This window comes from Babylonia areolata, chromosome 18, assembly GCF_041734735.1.
Source record: "Babylonia areolata isolate BAREFJ2019XMU chromosome 18, ASM4173473v1, whole genome shotgun sequence".
In the NCBI taxonomy this organism is placed as follows: domain Eukaryota; kingdom Metazoa; phylum Mollusca; class Gastropoda; order Neogastropoda; family Buccinidae; genus Babylonia; species Babylonia areolata.
Genome location: NC_134893.1, coordinates 30421447 through 30445990, shown reverse-complemented (window position 1 = coordinate 30445990; position 24544 = coordinate 30421447). Strand labels below are relative to the sequence as shown.

The 24544-nt window shown below is 42.8% G+C and overlaps 1 protein-coding gene across 1 annotated transcript; it reads right to left on the bottom strand.

Moving 5' to 3' along the window:
- Nucleotides 1-12: 12 nt before the first annotated feature.
- LOC143292648 (FERRY endosomal RAB5 effector complex subunit 3-like) lies at nucleotides 13-24544 on the bottom strand. Its single transcript, XM_076603140.1, has 13 exons — nucleotides 24455-24544; nucleotides 22567-22814; nucleotides 19821-19966; nucleotides 17783-17964; nucleotides 17493-17592; nucleotides 16052-16173; nucleotides 13267-13364; nucleotides 10259-10343; nucleotides 8550-8671; nucleotides 7004-7197; nucleotides 5861-6094; nucleotides 4422-4547; nucleotides 13-2857 (listed from the first exon to the last, which is right to left on the bottom strand). Exons 2-13 carry the CDS (start codon nucleotides 22724-22726, stop codon nucleotides 2768-2770), a joined length of 1659 nt encoding a protein of 552 aa, XP_076459255.1. The 5' UTR covers nucleotides 22727-22814; nucleotides 24455-24544; the 3' UTR covers nucleotides 13-2767.

Genomic DNA, 24544 nt, shown 5'->3' with positions numbered 1-24544 from the left:
CACAGAAGTGCCTGAATTTGGACATTTTATTCTTGCTTTAATTATACATGTATGTAGTACGTACAGTAATACTTTTTTTTCATTGGACAAGTTTTGCTCATTCTTTATTTAAATCATGTTTACCATCGCTCACAATTTCTCTCACATACACACAAACGCACGCACATGTCTTATTTCAAATTTTTTTTGTTTCCAGAAGTTTCTTTCGTTTAGTAAAACATACATTTCATTCATAGGTGGTCATTACTGCAATCAAAGATGGTATTTTCCCGTCCGTTTCCTTTTCCATATTGCCTTCTTTCTTTTCTAATAAATCTTTTACTCTGATGACAACATATCAACGCTTTCACCACCAATCAGTTTCGAGTGAAATACCCCCTCATGCAACAACAAAAAGACGTCTAAGAATGGCTGGGGATTCCCCTGTAATGTAAACAAGTATGGCCTGTCCTACCACCGAAAATTCAGAGCAGTAGGTTTGTGAAAAACCGCCCCATGATCTGGTCGCATTTTGGCAACATAGGTGTTCTAACTGGCTGGTGCTGAAATGTGACATTGCGTTAACTGTGTTGAACTGTACTTATCACCACCAATATATATATATATATATATCTGACTTGGCAAGGTTTTCCACTCTTGTTGATACTCATGCATGATTTTTTCTCTCATTCATGATGATAGTTTTGCCAAAACAAACTGGCCACAGTTGACCATGTCTGTTGATGTGAGCATGAACAGCACTTGCTGTTTATCTGATACATAATAATAATAATCAAAACCTATGTGCCACTCTATCCAGAAACTGCTCAAGCTTTACAAAACATATTATACATAACACATTACATCAACGTTACATATACACACACAAATATAACAAGCAAACTGTACACACATAAACACAATGCATACGTACATTTAAACATACATTCAAACATGCATACATACATACCTGCCCCCGTCCCCACACGCACACATACATACATAAATTTGCAAGTGTACTCATACATATGTACGCACACATGTAGCTAAGCATAGCACATGCTACATCAAAACATAACATCTGCTCTTCAACTAACAACAATCAGAAATGGTCCAAAAACCAGTCCCTATAATCTGGATCATATCTACATTGCAGAAGACAGACAATATGTTAACTTCATGTGACAGGCTTCAGAAATTCACTGACTCACAATTTGAGGATCAACAGAACAACTTTATGTGACAGGCTTCAGAAATTCAGTGACTCACAATTTGACGATCAACAGAACAACTTTATGGGACAGGCTTCAGAATTTCAATGACTGACAATTTGACGATCAATGGAACAACTTTATGTGACAGGCTTCAGAAATTCAATGACTCACAATTTGACTATCAACACAACATATTCCAACATGAAGCTGCTCAAAATTACAATGCACCCTCAACATTTGTAAAAATGCTCCCAGGACAAAAAGAAATAGCAATAAATGGTCATAGACGATGAAATTGCTGAACTCTGGATCGTTCCTTGGAAATGGGCAGTAAGTACAGATGTATATTTACTCCAACAATACCACATATGCATCTGTATGTTCACACATACCTCCAAAATCATTCTTGTCACACACACAGTCTGCACACACACCGCAAACGTAATTAGAAAAGACAACATGGCATGCATGCAGCTTGCATATGCACTCACTCACACTCGAATGTGATTGTGCATACATGCATACGACTGCACACAAGCACGCACACACACACACAAACAACTGCACATTCGTATACAACTACACATACACCTGTACCTGTACACATAATACCACAAATGTATGTGCACACACACAAACATACAACTACACACAAGCATACAACTGTACACACGTGTACCTGATATAAGTAGGTGCACACAAACACACGCATACAACAAATGTACGCGCACACATGCATACACAACTGCACACACTGGTATACAACTGTAAACCACATTCCTGACATAATTAGGTGCACACACACATGGAACAGCACATACGTATTCAACTGTGCAAGTAAGTATGGCTGCACACACATATATAATTGTTTTTCATTCACATATATACAATCATACACATAAAAACAAATTTACAACTGCACACACATATACAAATGCGCACATAAACGCATACACGTATACAACCGCACACACATGTATACGACCACAAAAACATGCACACACTATAGTATACTATATCACACACACAGGTATACAACTGCACTGACTCGCATACACTATATGACTGCGCACATGCAGGTATACAACTGCACGCACAGGCATACAATTATACAACCTTGTATACACATGTTTATAACTGCACACACACAAACACGCACATGCACACACACACACATAAACGAATGTGTACACACACATAAAAGAATGTGCACACACAAGTCTACAATGTACTCGCACACACATGAACACACACACACACACACACACACACACACACACACTATAAGAATGTGCACACACACGTCTACAATGCATTCGCACACACATGTGCACACACACACACACACACACACACTAAGAATATGCACACACATGTCTACAATGCATTCGCACACACATGTACACACACACACACACACACACACACACACACACTATAAGAATGTGCACACACATGTCTACAATGCATTCGCACACACATGTGCACACACATGTAATACACATGTACACACACATGCACACACACATGTACACACACAAAGGAGGAATGTGGGGCAGCACAGCTCAGCGCCGTCAAGCCGTCTTGACAACCAGCGTGTTGGACAGGCGGAAGATGCCAGGAACCATGTTGCTGATCTGAGCAAACATCTCCTCCGACAGCCCCTGGAACACACACACGCGCACACATGCACACACACACACACACACACACACACACGCACGTGCGCACATGCACACACATATGCACAAACGCGCACACACTCACACACCCCCACACACAGTGTTCGTCATCCCTAGAGCCCCCAAACATTTTTCCGTTACACTCTCCCATTCTGTAGGTACTCTCCTCTTTTTTCTTTTTTTGTCGTGGGTGGGGTTGGGGGGGGGGGGTGCTGTTCATCAAGCGTTAACGTTTTACAAAAACCCTGGGTTGGCTCTCAAGGCCTGATCAGCACGTTGGATTTATACAAAGATCAGGCTTCTGCCCCCTCCACCCACCCACTCCCCTTTTTCTCTTCTTTTTAACACCACGTGGTGTGGCTTATATGGATCAGTCTGCACACTTTGACACCCTGAAAATGAAAACAAGAAACCTTTTTCTTCTCCAAAAGCTCATTCAACATCTTCCCTTTCCATTCCAATTCCACACTTTCCTTTCCCACTCTTTCCTTTCCATCCTCATTCTATATTTCTTTTCCATACACTTCCCTTTCGATACATTTCCTCTTCCATACCCATTCCACACTTCCCTTCTCCATACCCATTTTCCATTCCCCTTTCCACACTTCCCTTTCCATACCCATTCCACACTCCCCTTTCCATACCCATTTCACACTTCTCTTTCCATACCCATTCCACACTTCCCTTTCCATACCCATTTCCACACTTCTCTTTCCATACCACTTCCCTTTCCATACCCATTCCACACTTCCCTTCCCTTTCCATACCCATTCCACACTTCCCTTCCATACCCATTCCACACCCTTCCCTTTCCATACCCATTCCACACTTCCTTTCCATACCCATTCCACACTTCCCTTTCCACACTTCCCTTCCATACCCATTCCACACTCCTTTCCAACCTCCCATTTCCACACTTCCCTTTCCATACCCATTCCACACTTCTCTTTCCATACCCATTCCACACTTCCCTTTCCATACCCATTCCACACTTCCCTTTCCACATTTCCCTTTCCATACCCATTCCACACTTCCCTTTCCACACTTCCTTTCCATACCCATTCCACACTTCCATTTCCACACTTTCTTTCCATACCCATTCCACACTTCCCTTTCCACACTTCCCTTTCCATACCCATTCCACACCTCCCTTTCCACACTTCCCTTTCCATACCCATTCCATACTTCCCTTTCCACACTTCCCTTCCATACCCATTCCACACCTCCCTTTCCACACTTCCCTTTCCATACCCATTCCACACTTCCTTTCCATACCCATTCCACACCTCCCTTTCCACACTTCCCTTTCCATACCCATTCCACACCTCCCTTTCCACACTTCCCTTTCCATACCCATTCCACACTTCCCTTTCCACACTTCCCTTTCCATACCCATTCCACACTTCCCTTTCCAGACACCTCCCTCTTCATACATATTCCACACCTCTCTTTCCACACACACCCCATCCCACAGCGTTTCCACACACACATCCCCTTTCTGACGACAAACAAACAAGCGTCGCCAGGGGCAACAACAACAACTGACCCTGGGCACCAGGAACTGGATGGTGCGGGACACCTGGCTGCTGTAGGTGGCCATCTCGATCATGAACCCCTTGACACACTTGAACAGCAGCTCTGCCCGCTTCAGGCACCATGGAATGGTCATCTCCTGCAACACACACACACCAGTTTCCAGACATTGCAACTGGGTGGAAAACCATCATGTATGTGTTTATATGTTGCATGGCCTTGAAAATGTTTGAGCATGACAATGGGAAGAAGACAGACTACAATGAAAATTGGGGAGAGAGAAAAAAGGCAGAATAAAGATATGAGAGAAAAAAGAGGAAAAAAATGAATATGAAAAAAAGAAAGAAAAGACAACAGAAAGGAGATAAATGATGATGGGAAGAACAAAAAACAAAAACAAAAAAACAAGAGAGAGAGAGGGAGAGAGAAAGAGAGAGAGAGAGGGGGGGGGGGGATAGAGCGAAAAAAAAGGTGGGAAAGAGCCTTCCAAGGATGCTGAGACTATCCTTCTCATTTGCAGAACTTTTTCATATCCTCTGATTTCTCCTTAAAAAATAAAACCAAAAAAACACCAGTTTCTATGTTCCACCCAACACAATAAACACACCATGCACACTCAGCAAAAGGGACATTGCCAATGTTAAAAAACAAAAACAAAAACACAGCAATATCAAAAGCATCAAGGACTATGATTTGCCAACAATAGGGATCTTAGCAATATTGAAAACATCACTGACTTTGGCTGGTCAACACCAGAGGCCAATACTGAGGATCTGACCAAGTTTCAAAAGCATGGATCTCAGTTATGTTAAAAACATCAATTCAAAATCACTTTCTTCATCTCCTGAGAGGAAAATTACAGCTTGCCAGTAACAGAGATCTTAGCCATGTTTAAAACATCAAGGACTACTGAGCTAGCCGGTGATAGAGATCATACCAATGTAATGTTGAAAACATCAAGAACATCTTTCAAACAATGGCAAAGCGGTATGATCAAAGACATGCTACAGATCATAAGGTTTACAAATATGATTTAAATCATACCATCCACCACTCAACCAAACTTGAACGCTATGACAGTTTCATACATGAGAATCACTGATCTTCTTTGTAACACAGAAAAGTCTAAGGCTGGGTGTCCAGCAGCCACATAAAACTGAAGTGCATATCTTAATACTGAAACACAAAGTGACCAAAAGTTATTTTTAAAAAAAATAATAATAATAATAAAAAATATTAAAAAAATAAATGAATAAATTAAAAAAAAAAAAAAAAAAAAATATATATATATATATATATTAACAACACAGAAACAAGGAAATCCACACTAACAAAGACACCCCCCCCCCCCCCCATCCCCCCCAACACACACATGCAGTTTCACAGACAACAACAGCAGCAACAGCAACAGCTGAGAAAACACACACACACACACACACACACCACACACACCTCTGTCATCTCGTGGGTGAGGAGCAGGGGAATGGTGAGGGTCTGGATGTCGTAGCGGAAGCACAGGCGGATGATGTTGCGGATGCTGAGGATGGCGGGGTGGCGTGAGGTGATGTCCCCCGTGCGCACGTTCTCGTCCACCACCAAGTGGAACACCAGGTGCACCTCAGACAGGTTGGAGTGCTTGGTCAGGTAGAAGTCCCCCGTGTGAAGTCTGGCGCCCAGTGTTCGGTCCTTCGGGTGGGGTGGTCAGTCAACGAAGGCAACCACCATGATTGGAGAAGAAATTTGTTTATGAATGCTGTACTTATGATGTCAAACGGTTTTACTTGCTTATTTATTTGTGTGTTAAAAACCTTCAAATTCCATTACAATAAAATCTATTCTATTTGTTTATGAATGCTGTGCCAATGTATGACATTAAACTGTTTACTTGCTCATTTATTTGTGTGTTAAAAAACCTTAAGACTTCATGATCATAAAATCTATTCAATTTGTTTATGAATGGTGTACCAATGTATTACTGTTTAATTGATTACTTAGTTATTTATTTGTGTGTTAAAAACCTTCTTTCATGACGATAATACCTATTCTATTTGTTTATGAATGCTGTGCCAACATATGATCTTAAACTGTTTACTTGGTTATTTATTTGTGTGTTAAAAGCCTTAAGGCTTCATGATGATAAAATCTGTTCTATTCCATTCCGACGTCATCACAGCCTGCGCTGAAATCATATCGCTCCTTTCTTTCACTCCCCCTCCAACTTCATCCCACCTCCCACCATCTACCTGTCTGTCTTATGTGTACACATGACATCTTTCAGGCAATCTACACACACACACACACACACACACACACACACACACACACAACCACACTCACAAACACAAGAACATGTTCACACACACACATGCAGACATACCCGCATACACATCAGCCACACAAGCTCGCTATTAATCAGTGTACACATACATACACACACACCCACACACACATACATCAACCCACACACACACCCTATCCACCCCCACACACACGCCAACCTCCCCATCCCCCTACCTCCACCCCCGACCCCCCCACCCCCCAGCCCTCCCCCAGGCTCCCCACCCCCAACCCCCCTGAACACCCCACCACCCTTACCTGGTGGTCGGAGGTGGCGCTATTGCCGCTGCCGGTGCTGTGTACGCTGACGCTGTCCCCCTCTTGCTGCTGCTGCAGCTGTCGTGCGGCCCTCACCGCGTTGGCCTGGCCAAAGGCCTGCTCCATGGCCAGCATCTGGCGGCCCACGTCCGGGAAGTGGAAGTCTGTTGACTGCTCGCACACTGCTGCAAAGTCTGAAAAACACAGCAATGCACCAACTGCAGTCTAAAGATACATCAACTGCAAAGTCTGAAAACGCCCCTCTGCAAAGTCTGAAAACACCCCTACTGCCCCTCTGAAAAGTCTGAAAATACACCTACTGCCCCCCCCTGCAAAGTCTGAAAACACCCATACTGCCCCCTCTGCAAAGTCTGAAAACACCAACTGCCCCCTCTGCAAAGTCTGAAAACACCAACTGCCCCCTCTGCAAAGTCTGAAAATACACCTACTGCCCCCTCTGCAAAGTCTGAAAACACCCCTACTGCCCCCTCTGCAAAGTCTGAAAATACACCTACTGCCCCCTCTGCAAAGTCTGAAAACACCCCTACTGCCCCTCTGAAAAGTCTGAAAACACCCCTACTGCCCCTCTGAAAAGTCTGAAAACACCAACTGCCCCCTCTGCAAAGTCTGAAAACACCCCTACTGCCCCTCTGAAAAGTCTGAAAACACCCCTACTGCCCCTCTGAAAAGTCTGAAAACACCAACTGCCCCCTCTGCAAAGTCTGAAAACACCCCTACTGCCCCCTCTGCAAAGTCTGAAAACACCCCTACTGCCCCTCTGAAAAGTCTGAAAACACCAACTGCCCCCTCTGCAAAGTCTGAAAACACCAACTGCCCCCTCTGCAAAGTCTGAAAACACCTCTACTGCCCCTCTGCAAAGTCTGAAAACACCCCTACTGGCCCCTCTGCAAAGTCTGAAAACACCCCTACTGGCCCCTCTGCAAAGTCTGAAAACACCTCTACTGCCCCCTCTGCAAAGTCTGAAAACACCCCTACTGCCCCTCTGCAAAGCCTGAAAACACCTCTACTGCCCCTCTGCAAAGTCTGAAAACACCCCTACTGGCCCCTCTGCAAAGTCTGAAAACACCCCTACTGCCCCTCTGCAAAGTCTGAAAACACCCCTACTGCCCCTCTGCAAAGTCTGAAAACACCCCTACTGGCCCCTCTGCAAAGTCTGAAAACACCTCTACTGCCCCCTCTGCAAAGTCTGAAAACACACCAACAACACCAACTACAAAAGAAAACACATTATGTCAGTTTTCTGAAAAGAAGCCATGTCAAAAGATCTGTCCTTTTTTTTTTTTTAAACACTTTCCTCTGACAATCCATCCTCCTTCTAAACACCTCTAAACCCTGACATGTGCAAGCAATATCACAGCTACTGAAACAATGCTTCCCAAGATCTGTTCACTGAAAAGTATACGAAAAACTGAGAACTTACAATGAAAAACCATTGCCATTCTGTACACTGCTCACCCTTTGACCACAAACCCAGCCCCCCCCCCCCCCCCCCCCCCCCCCAAGGAGTGAGGATCAACCGACCCACCTCTCTTGATGCCAGTGTAGGAGTTGAGCCTGTTGTCGACCAGCAGGATCATCCCACACAGGGAGTTGGAGTAGAGGGACATGGCCGTCTGGAGGCGCTGGGGCTGGGGCACCACCATGCCCCTGTGGTCACAGGAAGGCAGGTGACAGAATGCTTAAGGTGATTATCTGCCACTGCAGTATCAGTGAGGGTCTGGGTTCAAATCAAAATGAAACTGAGCATCTGGTCATTTGGATGAGACAATAAATGGAGGTCCCGTGTGCAACATGCACTTGGTACACTGAAAAAGTCAACCTAAGGGTTGTCTTCGGGCAAATTTCCGTAGAAGAAATCCACTCTGATAGGTGCACAAACATAAACGCATGCACTCAAGGCCTGACAAGCGTGTTGGGTTATGCTGCTGTCAGGCATTGCATAGCAGATGTGTATATGGATTTCGATTTATATATAGATTTTCTGAACACAGGTCAGAAACTGAAACTGTCATGACAGAAACCACATGACACATCCTGATGCCTTAACACCTTGACAGCTGGTGACAGGTATGCTCAACAGTGACAGGCTGTTGGCTAACTGAGATAAGATTGAGGTTACAGGTCAAGAAGTCCATTACCATTCTTTATTTGGATTACTTCCCCTTTGGGACTGCATCATTTTTGTTCAGCAAAATTAATCAGAGCACTCAAAAGTACACAAGAAGTTCAAGTTCAGCCCACACTGATCCTCATCTTACAATGGTACAACAGTAAAAGGGTTAAAGCATAATGAACCCACATAAATCTATGACTTACTCTCTGTTGTTACTCTTAGGTCTTTAATCTCAGCTGCTTGGCTCAGCTCCACCTTATAAACTGATGTGCTTCGTGGTCTGGTGTGTGTGTGTATGACTGTGTTTGCATGTTTGTGTGCACATGCTTGTTTGTGTATGGTATGTCACATTCTATAAATTGATGTGAATCTTGGACTTCTGGTGTGTGTGCGCGTAAGTGTGTGTTTGCATGTTTGTGTGCACATGCTTCTTTATGTATGGTATGTCGTGGTTGAGTGCATGTAAAAATATGTTTAACTTTTACTATGAATGCCAAGAGCTCCCAGCCTGGAAGACATGCTAGCCTGGTAGGTGTGAGCATCAGAATGCATTATTATCATCGTCAGTCCTCTGCTAGAATAAAATCATGTTCAAAATAATCATCAGTGAAGGCTGGGGTCAAGGGCACTTCTGCTGAGTGGTTAGTGCACTGAACGCCCAGCTTGAAGGCCATGGTTCAAATCTGAACAGTGTTGATGGCACTTTACACACAGTATGCTGGGCAAATTTTTGTAAATAAGATTAAAAAAACAAGAACAACAAAATCTGCCTATCATGCAAATATACACAGTAATAATTTTAAATAGAGAATGACATGAACAAAGCTCAAATTCTTTTTCAGGAAAGCAAAAGTATCAAATACTATCAACCATCTCAAGATCATTTCAACGATTTTAATTTATCAGAACCACCTGATACTCTGTGAGTTAATGTGTGCATGTGTGCACGCATGAATGTCATGTGTGCATGCAGACGATGGGCGTTTATAACCAGATGTTTTGAAACACGTTTTCACAGACTGTACTGAAACAAGCATTTGAGCTGGAATACACACACTCACACTGTTCTTCAGTATGAATGAATGATGATACGGACACAAGCACATTATCGCACGACGTACCCTACAGTGTGAGGTTTGTGTCGACACAGGTCCAAAACATGGGTGCACAGAAGGCGCAGGTTGTGTGTCGTCTTCATCTGTGCTCCTGCAGTGATACAACACACAACACAACATACATGTACAGATCGTGTATAGGCCTGCTCTTTGTGAAGCAGCCAATCCACCTGAGCACACTCCTTACACACTTTTTATGTGCAGCTTCTATTTAGCAGACAAAAAAAAACTAACATGCACACATCTACACTCACACGCGAGCATACACAACACACGCATATGCATGCACACACACGTGTGCACACTCACATGCATGCACACACACACACACACACACACACACACACACACACACACACACACACACACACAGAGGCACAAATGCATACATTACACATATAATACACATATAATATCACTGGAAGTGAAAAATTGTTGAATGAAAGAAAGAACACACACACACACACACACACACACACACACACACACACACACACATACACACACACACACACACACACAGCTTTGTGTGGAGGCATCTTTCAAGAATGAACACATAAGCATACATATTATATCAAAATTATCTGATAGTCTCGTTTCACCAATACTAAAGAATGAACATATAAGCATACATATTATATCAAAATTATTTGATAGTCTCGTTTCACCAATACTAACATATGGAGCAGAAATATGGTTCCCCACTTGTGAAAAATCAGATGACGCTTTTACCTTGACAAACTATATTGCCATTGTCTCATGAACAAATTTCCTCATGAGCATGTTCATTTAAACTTTTTTAATCAAATAATGGGAGTCAATAAAAACGCCATAAATTTAACAATACTTAAGTAAATACCCCTTAAGTTTAAAAGTGATTTGTCAAATAATAAAATTTTGGTTACACATAACACAGGCACGAGCAAATTCATATTTCAAATGTGTATGACGACATGCTTACAGAGGAAACAAAACAGTGAACATGGATTAATTTTTGAAATTATATAACAGATTCTTGGTTTAAGACACATTTGGAATAATCAGTCAACATTCAATATTCATAGCCTTAGCTACGTTATAACGAATAAACTAGAATACGAATGTTTTATTCTGGAAGAGAAACAAATCTGAAAATAAATCAAAACTACTATTTTGTAATATAAAATTACTCATGAATACAAAACTGAACCTTATTTGCTTGAAGGATATCTTAATTATAATCAAAAACAATCATTATGCAAATTAAGAATACCCTGTCATGATTTAGCAATAGAAAAAGGCAGATATTTCAACATCCCAAAAGAAAAGAGACTATGTTTACAATGTCAAACAACAGAGGATGAATATCATTTCTTAGAAGACTGCAAATGATACAAAGAAATTAGAATAAAAAAAAACTCAAAAATACCTTCCAAATATTATTAAACCCGGTCAGCTAATACTGGAAGACAAACTTGTGGGACTGTTCGGGAAATTTGTCAGGAACTGCTGCCAAAAACACCATAGCGTGCAGGAGTGATTCCATCTCTTGTGCAATATTTTTTTGTTTTTTTGTTTTGTTTTTTTTTGTGCGTGGTTTCATGTAACTTTGCATGTGTGTCTTATAAACCTTGTTAAGGTCTAATTGACATTAAAATTGATTCTGATTCTGATTCTACACACACACACACACACACACACACACACACACACACTTTTTCCCTCTCTGGTCTGATATCACTTCCAGTGAAATGATGTTAACCCCTAGGCTGCCACAATGTCGAGATAACTTATCGTAATATTCTGACTTTAGCCTGGTTTGCACTGAGTTCGTTGACAAAAATACTGGTAGTTTTAGCTTGGGGAATCTTTCTAGATTATATTCATAGCTAGAAACCCCATCTACGTCCTGAGGTCATCCTTTATTTGAACGTTTTGGTTGGATTACTGCTGCAGTGTTTGCCTGGCTCCTCTCCTCGCTCACTCAAATGTCAGACCCCATGTGCAAGACATGTGATCATGGTTGCATGAAACCAACCAAGATTGCTTTCCTTAGCTGATGCTCAGAAAGAATTGAAGAGTAAATTCAAAGGAGAAGACAGTGATGAACTTTTGTAGGTCGATTTGATAGAAAATAAACTGAGCAATGAAGAGACTGGCCAAGATACGACTATCAGTGAGTGATGCTGACTTTACAGCTGTAGCAGACAAACAAAAAGTGACCAAATTTTTAGCAGGACACAGTGTGAGCGATTTTCTTGGCACTAGGCCAACCCGATCTGATGAGAACTGGATGAAGTGACCGTGTGTGAGAGGGGTGAAGAGGAGGGGGATGGAGACCGAGGGGGCGTGGCCCCACATCCGTATTATCACTTGGAGAGGTCACAATGCATTGTGTGTGTCTCTTTTCTTTTTCTTTTTTTTTATTGTGGTAGTTCTAGTATAATTTGTGTGTGCAGGTATTATCCATTTGTCCAGAAAATATGATATTTTAGTGCAAATTACCTGACTAATGTTTGTAATGAACAAGTTGAAAATGTGATAAAAAACAAAACACTGACTTTAAAACAGCAGCATGTCACTGAAAATATATAAAATGGGAAAACATCATGTGTTTTGTATTCTTTATTCATTTACCTTTCAGAAAATATATACTTTTATGGGTCTTTCTCCAACAACAAAGAGCACAGAATTTTTTTTAAATATATACCTGTTTTTTGTGAAAAATTTCACTTAAATCTTATTTTCCTGGCAGCGAAAGCGTTAAACTGAAGAATGAACACGCACACACACCCACATGCCTCCACACACACACACACACATATGTGCACACATGCGAAAACACACACACATCCATCCATACACACACACCCATACACACACACGCCTATCCACTACCCACATACATCCACCAATACACACATGAACACACCTAGACACATACAAACACACACCCATCCACACACACACACACACACACACACACACACACACACACCCCGCACCCCCCCAACCCCCTTCACACACACACATACCCAGGTGTATAGTGAAGCTCTCCTCCAGACGATTCTGCACCTGCCTCTCTGCGTCTTCCGCCACAGGCAACGATGCTGACGCCGTACGTAACCTGTGCCTGTCATTCATCATAATGAGCATCAATCTACCAATCAAAAGGCACAACATCCCAGCTCCTGGGTCAATCAACTTTAAATCTGAGTATCCTGGGTTCAAATCTCATGCAGCGCCTGGTGGATTAACTCACTCCGGAGGATGGAATGCTACTGCGTTCCTGACGTAAGGTAGCATTCCAGACGACGGAACACTATAGCGGTTTCAACAATTAAAAATTTTTCCATGTTTTCCTCACGGGGTAGCATAACAATCACAGCTACACTGGGCACTGCAAATGTGTCAAGGGTTGAATGGAAAGTTTCTTCATGAGATTCCGTAACAACACACTCCACGGCGAGCCGGCGAGTTCAGGACCCCACACAACAAGCTAATCTGCATATGTATCGAAAATGGCGTCAGAGGCAATACAAGTGGAAATTTTTGGAGCAAACTAGATCACGACAGCTGCTTTTACTGCTGCTGAAGTGACTGAAATGCTTCAAACTGAAAGTTTTCACAATGACGAGGGTGATGAAGACGTTGAATAAAGTATCTGCAGTGAAGAAAGCTACTGGCAAGTAGGTACTGATTGTGATTCAGCTTCTGAGAGCATTGAAGAGGGAGGGGAATGGGCATTCACATGACGTGAGGAGAGGGGTCAGTGGGTCAAGTACAGTGAGTTTCATTCAGTTACTTTATGTTTTGTATTTTTTGTGATTTTTTTCCTAACCCTAACAAATGGGTCGTCTGTAGGGAAAAGCAAGGGAGAGAACTATTCGTCCAGAGTGAGTTAAGGGTGGAGTTACATTTTTGCTATCTCCCAGGTCAACACATGTACATTCAAACCCGCTACTGCCGCAATCCCCTCTTTGCGAACACACATGCTGACAATCAAATAAACATGTTAAAGACCCTCCGAAAAACTACTTTCATCACTGCAGTTATACTTCCTAAACAGCTCAGCAACGTCTTCTGCAGGCAACCTTGTCGTTCTGTGTTCATAATGCTGTGATATAACAAAAAATTCATGAAATTCTACCACCAAACAAATGCATAATCTTTGTGTTTCCACTATCTGCACATGAGTGGGTTAGAAAGCAAATTTTATCAGATGAAAATAAACAAAACTGGATGTGCTTTGGTACGAGAGAACTCATATCTGGTTTGTAAGGGAAGTAAGCTTGGTACTAATTACGCTGTTTATAGGTACCCATAAAACACTCCCCAGTACCAAATATTTTAGACTTGACAATCTCAGTCACACGATTCAGTTCATGTCAAAACAACACAGTGGACGTGTTCACTTCAAACGTGGTCAAGGGGGGAAAGTCAGTCAATTTCCTGTTGTGCTGGAAAGTTGGCTGCAGCAGTCAGGCTTTGTTGCAATGCAATGTCTGATTGTCATGACCCCTCGCTGTCAACTAAAGTCGCCTATGGCATTGAATTGTCCAGTTGACTAAAATCGCCTATGGCTTTGAACTGTCTAGTTGACTAAAGCTGCCAATGGTGGTGAACTGTCTGGTCGACTAAAGTCACCTATGGCAGTGTACTGTCCGGTTCACTAAAGTCACCTATGGCAGTGAACAGTCCGGTTCACTAAAGTCACCTATGGCAGTGTACTGTCCGGTTCACTAAAGTCACCTATGGCAGTGAACTGTCCGGTTCATGAAAGTCACCTATGGCAGTGAACTGACCAGTTCACTAAAGTCACCTATGGCAGTGAACTGTCCGGTTCATGAAAGTCACCTATGGCAGTGAACTGACCAGTTCACTAAAGTCACCTATGGCAGTGAACTGACCAGTTCACTAAAGTCACCTATGGCAGTGTACTGTCCAGTCGAAATAGGCACCTATGGCAGTGAACTGTCGGGTCGACTAAAGTCACCTATGGCAGTGAACTGTCCGGTTGACTAAAGTCACCTATGGCAGTGAACTGTCCGGTTGACTTAAGTCACCTATTGTAGTAAAGTGTCTGATCGACTAAAGTTACCTAGGGCAGTGAACTGTCCGGTTCACTAAAGTCACCTATGGCAGTGTACTGTCTGGTTCACTAAAGTCACCTATGGCAGTGAACAGTCCGGTTCACTAAAGTCACCTATGGCAGTGAACAGTCCGGTTCACTAAAGTCACCTATGGCAGTGTACTGTCCGGTTCATGAAAGTCACCTATGGCAGTGTACTGTCCGGTTCACTAAAGTCACCAATGGAAGTGAACTGTCCGGTTCACTAAAGTCACCAATGGCAGTGTACTGTCCGGTTCACTAAAGTCACCAATGGAAGTGAACTGTCCGGTCGACTTAAGTCACCTATGGAAGTGAACTGTCCGGTTCACTAAAGTCACCAATGGCAGTGTACTGTCCGGTTCACTAAAGTCACCAATGGAAGTGAACTGTCCGGTTCACTAAAGTCACCAATGGCAGTGTACTGTCCGGTCGACTTAAGTCACCTATGGCAGTGAACTGTCGGGTCAACTAAAGTCACCTATGGCAGTGAACTGTCCGGTCGACTAAAGTCATCTATGGTAGTAAACTGTCTGGTTGACTAAAGTTGCCTATGGTGGTGAACTGTCTAGTCGACTAAAGTTGCCCATGGTAGTGAACTGTCTGATTGACTAAAGTTGCCTATGTCAGTGAACTGTCCAGTCGACTCCTGTCGCTTATGGCCGCAAAAGAGAGTTAAACAAAACACACAGGGCCCATCCTGCACTCACACATAGGAGGGGGTGCTGGCAGCCTGGGTGTCCTCGTACACCCGGTGCACCCAGTTGTGGTACTCCCGCTTCTGCTCCTCCCTCAGCTGGGACAGCTCCCCGGCCCACTTGCCCTCAATCAGCTGAAACCGCAAGTAGGTGGCAAAGGTGTTATGTATTGCATTGTATTGCAACTGTATCGTATCGTATCGTTTCGTATCGTATTGTATTACTCTTTTTTATCACAACAGATTCCTCTGTGTGAAATTCTGGCTGCTCTCCCCAGGGAGAGCACATCACTACATTGAGAGCACCACCCTTTTTTTTGGTATTTTTTTCCAGCCTCCATTTTTTGGTTTTCCTATCGAAGTGGAGTTTTCTGGTACAACCATTTTGTTGCTGTGGGTTCTTTTATGTGCGCTAAGAGCATGCTGCACACAGGACCTTGGTTTATCGTCTCATCCGAATGACTAGCATCCAGACCACCACTCAAGGTCCAGTGGAGGCGGAGAAAATACTGGCAACTCTGCTGGGATTTGAACCAGTGAGCTCAGTTTCTCTCGCTTCCTAAGCAGACACGTCACCTCTAGGCCATCACTCCGGGACAGGCTAGGGTTTCAAGCTCCACACTTTCAGTCTGTGGGTTCTGGATTCAAATCCCAGTTGCAGCACCCAGTGCAGTTAAGGGTGGGCATTTTTCAAGGTCTTTTAGATCAACAGATGCGCAGACCCACTAGCGTGTTAACCCTCTTCATGTGTATATGCATTGCAGAACATCAAATGCATATGTTAAACATCCCATTATCCATGTCAGCCACCTGTGGGTTATGGAAACCACAACGTACCCATCATTCACACTCCCAAGTATCACTGCCTACACAGTAGGGTATGTGCACATACAAGCATGGGAAATGCAGCATATAAATTCAGAAATAAAGAAGTTGGGGTACACACACACACACACACACACACACACACACACACACACACAATACTTTCAATCCAGCACACTGAAAGCATGTCATCACTCAATATGTACCATCAAACATTACTCACACTGGCATCACACACAAACCAGTAATTTTCAAACTGCCAATAAAAACAAACAAAAAAACAAACAAAAAAAAGGACGAGGAATATAATTTCTAAATTCAACATTAACATTCTAATTGCTCATCTTAAGAGATGTACATAATGTGCTGTATAAAATTCTCAACAACAACAACAAAAAAAAGACAATTTTCATGCATTATTTTGTTTAAGTTCTTGTACAAAAAATAAATATATGTGGAGAAAAACAAAGCAGATAAAAAAAAATAGTAAGAAATTAGAAGACTGGAGGATGCATAATGAAAAACACATTAAAGACAACAACAAAAACAACAAAAAGCAATGACAAAACAAACAAAACCAGGACCATACAGGAAAACACAGGACAGGAGGGCAGTCAACAACATCTGACCTGCATGTTGTCAAAGTGTCGCTGTGCCAAAGTGTTGATGTCATCGTCACCATAGGCCTCACCCACATGCTGCAACGCCTGCTCCATTTCCTGCTGATGTCTGTAACGTTTCACAGTGTGTGTGTACTAACACATCAACACACCCACAATAACACTAAAATATACACACACACACACATATCAACATACACACACACACACACACACACACACACACACACACACACAGTCAGTCACATCACACAAAGAAGAAGAAGAAGAAAACTACAGACAGAAGAAAAAGGACTCACTTGCCCTCCAGATGCTTGAGGTCTTTGTCCCTGCGGTCGATGATGTTCTCCATGGCCAGAGCGTAGGTGTGCTCCAGGTTCAGCAGGGTCTCCAGGGCTGGCGAGTGGATCAGAGTGTGGTACACGTTGGCGAACGTCTGCAAGGGATCCTCCTCCACCACCGTGGCATACTCCTTCACCTCCTACCAAAAACACGTCTGTTGTAGCAGTGTGAAAGAAAGGCGTACGCACGGCATTTGTGTATATCCAGTTTTACACATGTTTACTGGCAGCATAAGGAAACAAAGGCGTTCATGGGGTGGGGCATATGTGTATATCCACATTCACACACACACACACACACAAAACAGATGCACATGTGTGAACATGTATGCACACACTTGTACACTGCATGCATGCGAGCACATGCTCCTCCTTCTCATGCACACATGCCTGTGTGTTCATGCATTCACACTCCCAAACACACACAAATACTACACAAACATGTTCACATACACACACACACACACACACACACACACACACAAACATAAAAATACACAAACATTGTGAAAAAGCATCCAGAATCTGATAAACGGAACCCCCCGAACCACAGATTGACACAAATATTGCATATATACAATAATTGCTGGTTTACACCAGCTGCCGTGGTGAAGTGGTTAGCATCGAAGACTGACGGCTGGGAGGATGCGGATTCAAATCCCGGTGGAGGTGGGTTTTTCGGCCCGTTGCCGGCTTCTACCCAGAGTTGAGTGTGCTGTGGGCTTAAATGGGGAGACTGGGACCACACAGCTGAGTGTGTCAAGGATGTGTCTTTGGGCGAGTAGCTCTGATTACCTGACCAACACTGCAAGTGTCTGTATCTCTCGGGCCTGGTTAACACCGGGATATCATTATGACAGGAAGCATAGAGTACAATCTTGTCATGCAGTCCCAAACCAAAATGGACCTCCGTAGCAACATCGTCATCCTCCTCCTCCTCCTCCTTCATCATCATCAATATAAACAAAATAGTCTCAAAGTCTGTGGCCTTTCATGCCCTGCTCTCATGGTGACCTCAGTTTCGATACCCCTCCACTTCCATGCTTGGGGTGAGTCCTGTCAATGTCTTCAGTGTCAGCAGAATCATGGGGGGCTGTTGTTTGAGGGACGTGGTGGCGGTCTCCACTCTGGGAGGGACGCTCACTCAGTCTGGCTCCGCGACTAAGCCATTATTGTCGTTAGTAGGGGGTTTAGTAGGTGGTGTCCTAAGTACACTAAATCAGAACAGGCACCACTGAACACCACCAAAGTGACTCATCAGATGTGCAGGGTCTCCTCTGGTGTGTGGCCTCCTGTCAACCTAACATCAATGGTTCCCTGTGGACTGCTGACGCTGCAACTGTGACGGATGAACCCGGGTGTGTCTGTGTATGGGGGAATCTAAATAAGCGGCGTGAGTAATGCCACTGAAACAGTGCAGATGATGGGGCAGCAAAAATAAAAACATAAAAATAAAAAAATAATTTCTGGCTTACAATATCCCTGCTTTCTATCATACAGATGCGTTCATGAAACCATGCAACGTTCATATACCAGAAAACGACATTCAGGTGTGCCATAGTGCATGGACGTAAGAGCATTGTATTGTACTATTTTTTGTCACAAAAGATTTCTCTGTGTGAAATTTGGGCTGCTCTCAGCAGGGAGAGTGCATCGCTATACTGAGAGCGCCACCCATTTTTTTTTTTTTTTTCCATGCATGCAGCTTTTTTTTATTTGTTTTCCTATCAAACTGGATTTTTCTACAGAATTTTGCCAGGGACAACCATTTTGTTGCTGAGGGTTTTTTTATGTGCACTAAGTGCATGCTGCACACGGGACCTCAGTTTATCGTCTCATCTGAATGACCAGCATCCAGACCACCACTCAAGGTCTAGTGGAGGGGGAGAAAATACTGGTGACTGTGCTGGCATTCGAACAAATCCACTCAGATTCTCTCGCTTCCAAGGCAGACGCGTTAAATCTAGTCCATCACTATAACTAGCGTATCCCGCACCTTGGAATAGGCCTGCGTCCAGCGGTCCAACAGGGTTTTGCTGTCCGCCTTCCCTTGATGCAGTCGCTGGATGCTCTCTTCCGCATTCTGGTCATGCAGCCGGCTTGTCTCCCTTGCTGAGAACTCTTCCATTTTCCCTGTCAACTCTGCACAACAGACCACTCTGTGGAATACTAATCATCATGACATAGCAGGATCGTCTCCCTTGCCAAGAACTCTTCCATCTTTCCCGACAACTCTGCACAACAGACCACTCTGAAGAATACTAATCAGGACACATCAGCAAGACCGCTAATTAATTTTTGTGCATGCGTGCGAGCGTGCATGCATGCATGTGTGTGTATTTCAATGCTTACTACAGACAACTAGTGAACTACACAGATTTCATCTTTTCAAAATGTAATATCAAAAGAAATCTTAAAAATAGAGTAAAATTACTGCTTGTCTAGCAACTTACTGACCAAAAACTTAAAACTATAGTTTCTGTTTTTTGTTTTACTAACCCATACAATATTCTGGATTTCCAATAACTATGTAAGGGAGTGTGTGTGTGTGTGTGTGTGTGTGTGTGTGTGTGTGTGTGTGTGTGTGTGTGTGTGTGCGTGTGTATGTGTGTGTGCGTGTGTATGTGTGTGTGTGTGTGAATTTTTCTTTTAAATTGTTTACATAAAGAGAGGGAACTCTTAGATGTGTGTGTCCTTGTTCAGAAGTTGAGCTCTAAAGCGAGTTATGAAAGTGATGACCCCAACAACCTCTTAAAAGTAAACATTTCCAACAACAAGGGTAAGTAACAGTCTAGTAACATGGAAGAAAAAAATGGGCAGAATTACAGTTATATTGTACAGCAAAAAAATAAACAAAACAATATCAAACACACCATTGACGTGGGCCATTCCACCACATTTCTCACCAGCAGATTGAAAATAATACACCAGAAAAGACTTACACAATTATAAATAGCAAAGACACCAACCGCCGTGGCGAAGTGGTTAGCGTCGCAGACTGACAGCTGGGAGGACACAGGTTCGAATCCCAGTGGAGGTGGGTTTTTCAGCCTGTGGCCGGCTCCTACCCAGAGTTGAGTGTGCTGTGGGCTTAAATGGGGAGACTGGGACCACACAGTCCAGTGTCATCCACTTCAAGGATGCGTCTTTGGGTGTGTTGCTCTAATTACTTGACCAACATGGACCAAAATGGACCTCCATAGCAACATCGTCATTGTCATCCTCTTCCTCCATCATCATCAATATAGAGAAAACAGTCTCAAAGTCTGTGGCCTTTCATGCCCTGCTCTCATGGTGACCTCAGTTTCGATACCCCTCCACTTCTGTGCTTGACTGAGTCCTGTCAATGACTTCAGTGTCAGCAGATTCATGGGGGGCTGTTGTTTGAGGGACATGGTGGCAGTCACTCAGTCTGGCTCCGCAACTAAGCCATCATTGTCGTTAGTAGGGGGCTTAGTAGGTGGTGTCCTGAGTATGTTAAATCAGAACAGTCACCACTGAACACCACTGAAGTGACTCAGCAGCAGTGCAGGGCCTCCTCTGGTGCGTGGCCTCCTGGAGACCTAACATCGATGGTTCCCTGCGGACTGCCGACGCTGGAACTGTGACGGATGAACCCGGGTGTGGCTGTGTATGGGGGAATCTAAATGAGCAACATGGGAGCAATGCCACTTAAATGGTGCAGATGATGGGGCAGCAAAAATTAAAAAAATATTAAAAAATAATAAAAATAGCAAAGACAAAAATACATGCATGTATACGCACATGAAAAATGCACAAGCAAAAAAGAATTTCCAGAACGTAGGGATGCTGTTTGTACTGAAAGACCCCTGGCATCCCAAATGGGAAGTAAAGGTAGGTTGTTGTTGTATTTTTTAATGTTACAAAAAATATATAGATGATCCAAATTATGCAGGTGCATATGGTTTACAAGTGGCCTCTCATTCGATACACGAACAGCTGTTTCAGTCATGTTGAGAGTTATTCCATGGCTTATAAATGGCAGCTGTGAATTTTCATTGTAACAAAATGAAAGTCCAAGTGCAAGACAGCACCTCTGACTTTGAGTGGTGCTCATTACACTGGCTGCATACACTGCTGTTTGTTTAGAATTCAGCATGATGGGTGCAACAGCCGAGTGGTTGAAGCGTTGGACTTCCAATCTGAGGATCCCGGGTTCAAATCACAGTGACAGTGCCTGGTGGGTAAAGGGTGGAGATTTTTACGATCTCCCAGGTCAACATATGTGCAGACCTGCTAGTGCCTGAACCCCCTTTGTGTATATACGCAAGCAGAAGATCAAATACGCACGTTAAAGATCCTGTAATCCATGTCAGCGTTCGGTGGGTTACGGAAACAAGAACATACCTAACATGCACACCCCTGAAAGCGGAGTATGGCTGTCTACATGGCGGGGTAGAAATGGTCATACACGTAAATGCCCACATGTGTACATACAAGTGAACGTGGGAGTTGCAGCCCACAAAAGCAGAAGAAGAAGAATTCAGCATAATTTCACCATGCCCCCCAAGAAGAAAACTTTTCAAGTTTCTGGGTGGTCCTTAGCTTTTCGTGAACTGTACTGAAAAAAGAAAGAAAAAACAAAGTACTCCATGGGTGGTTCAGGGGAAGGGGAGGGGTGACGGGGGGTGTTTAATGCCCCAGAACAACCCAGCCTTACTCCATGGGAGGTTCGGGGGGGATGTGTGGGGTGCTTAATGTCCCAGAACAACCCACCATACCATCAATAACGTTGCAGGGTAAGTTGTGCATCTTCTGCAGCCGTCCCACCAGCTCGGCGGGGGAAGACTCGAGGGGGATGGTGACAGGTACCGTCAGGGTCGACCTGCCTTCCTTGCTGCCAAAGGAGAAGGTGAACTCCTTCTCCACGCTGTGTGGCATGGTGGCTGCTGCTGAAATCCTCTATCAGTCTGGGGTGGTTTTTGTGTTCGTCTACCCTCCCCTGGCTCCCTCTGGAGCCTGTACCCCCCTGGTTAAAAAACAAAATGGGCACCATCAGTTTTACATCAAGAATGATATATTTGTTGTTTTCTTAATATATTTTTTGTTTGAACAGTAACACATAACTAATTTGTACAAATGCGTACATAGGAAAGGAAAAGAAACAACAAAAAATGGGGAAACAAATCTGAAAACTACATGATAACATAAAAGTAGAAGACTTATAAATACTGCAAATAAATAAACAAATAAATAATTTGAATAATGATCTTTTTCTTTAAAGATCTCATAACACTTTTAACTAATTTTAGAAAAGTCATTTATTCTTATTGATCTGGCTGTGAGACAGTATGACCATCCCCAGGCCTTATCAGAGTTTGTTAGACTCATGAAAAAACAACAATAGTTAGACAATGAGATTATTTGAATGCACTTGTGTGTTATCTATTTGTTCGGATATACTCAGTAAAAGTGATCCTTTATCATTATCATTATTAGTGAACATATTTTTTTTTTTTATAATCCCAGAACAAGTGCAGATTATTTGAATACACTTGTAGTTTAAATGAAAAATAATGTTCTCATTGTATATAATATTGTTTGATTCTGATAAATCCTCATGGAAATGATTCTTGTATCTATCACATATGGAAAGACAATATATGATAATTAAGACTAGACAAAAGTTTATATAATATGTTTTCAGCAGTACAGTGTATGTGTCTTAAGTGCCCAGCTTACTACCCTGCCCTGTCCAGCCTTGCCTTTCCTTACCCTACCTTACCTCACCTTGCTCTGCACTATCTTACCCAGCCTGATTGTCATTAATTTGCAAACAATGGACAATTTCAGTACTACAGCTGCATGTTTGTGTTCTTTGGCTTTGAGTCTTGAACTATTTCCTTTCTTACCCCCCATCACCTTCCACGTGACACTGCTTAAACTCTCCTCTATCATTTAACTTTAATCCTCTTGAAGCAAACAGAAATCACTCAGTCAATGGGTAACATCTACAACAACTGCATTTAACAATGTAGTTCCTTTGAATGTTCTCTAAAAACAAAACAACAACAAAAACAAAAAAAAACAAAAAAAATTCCTAGTGTGTATAAGACACAGAGAGAGACAGAGACAGAGACAGAGAGAGAGAGAGAGAGAGAGAGAGAGCAACAGAGAGACAGAGAAAATGCTTGTAAGTATAAAAGTTGTGCATGTGTACATCACTACATGTCTGTCTGTGTGCACATGTGTGTACTACTATACAAATGTGCAACATACTATATTTGTAGGCACATGCACACCACATTTACTGTTATCAAAACAGCAACAGAGAGAGAGAGAGAGAGAGACTTTCACTAAATTCCTGCCAAATTTTTCCGTTAAGAAAAGATATACATGCACAAAATGGTGATGACTGCATGCAGTTTTGTCAGTCAAATGAGTCGAAATGTACAATGTGTATTGTCCTGTACCTATGCAATGAAACAAACGTGACAATTTAAACGGAGAAAGTGACAAAGAGCTTTTTTTTTTTTAAATGTTCGTCTGCTTTCACAAGGAAATTATGGAATGCTTCGGGCAACGTTAATCACTTGAGCAAGAATGACGAATGTCACACAAATATATTCTTATTCATTCTCGATGTTTCAAAAATCTTACAAATATTACCTGGAGAAAGGAGCTGTGCTGAGAGTTGTGTATTTTATACTGAAAGTGCCAACAGGGTGGGAGGAAACTCGGCAATTACAAAAGGGAAAC

Coding starts and splice junctions, on each gene's coding strand:
- LOC143292648 (XM_076603140.1), bottom strand. CDS start 22,726: ATGCCACACAGCGTGGAGAAGGAGTTCACCTTCTCCTTTGGCAGCAAG. Junction 17,965..19,820: donor GGACGCAGGCCTATTCCAAG/GTGCGGGATACG, acceptor TGTTTTTGGTAG/GAGGTGAAGGAGTATGCCAC. Junction 2,858..4,421: donor TCCAGTTCCTGGTGCCCAGG/GTCAGTTGTTGT, acceptor TGTGTGTTCCAG/GGGCTGTCGGAGGAGATGTT.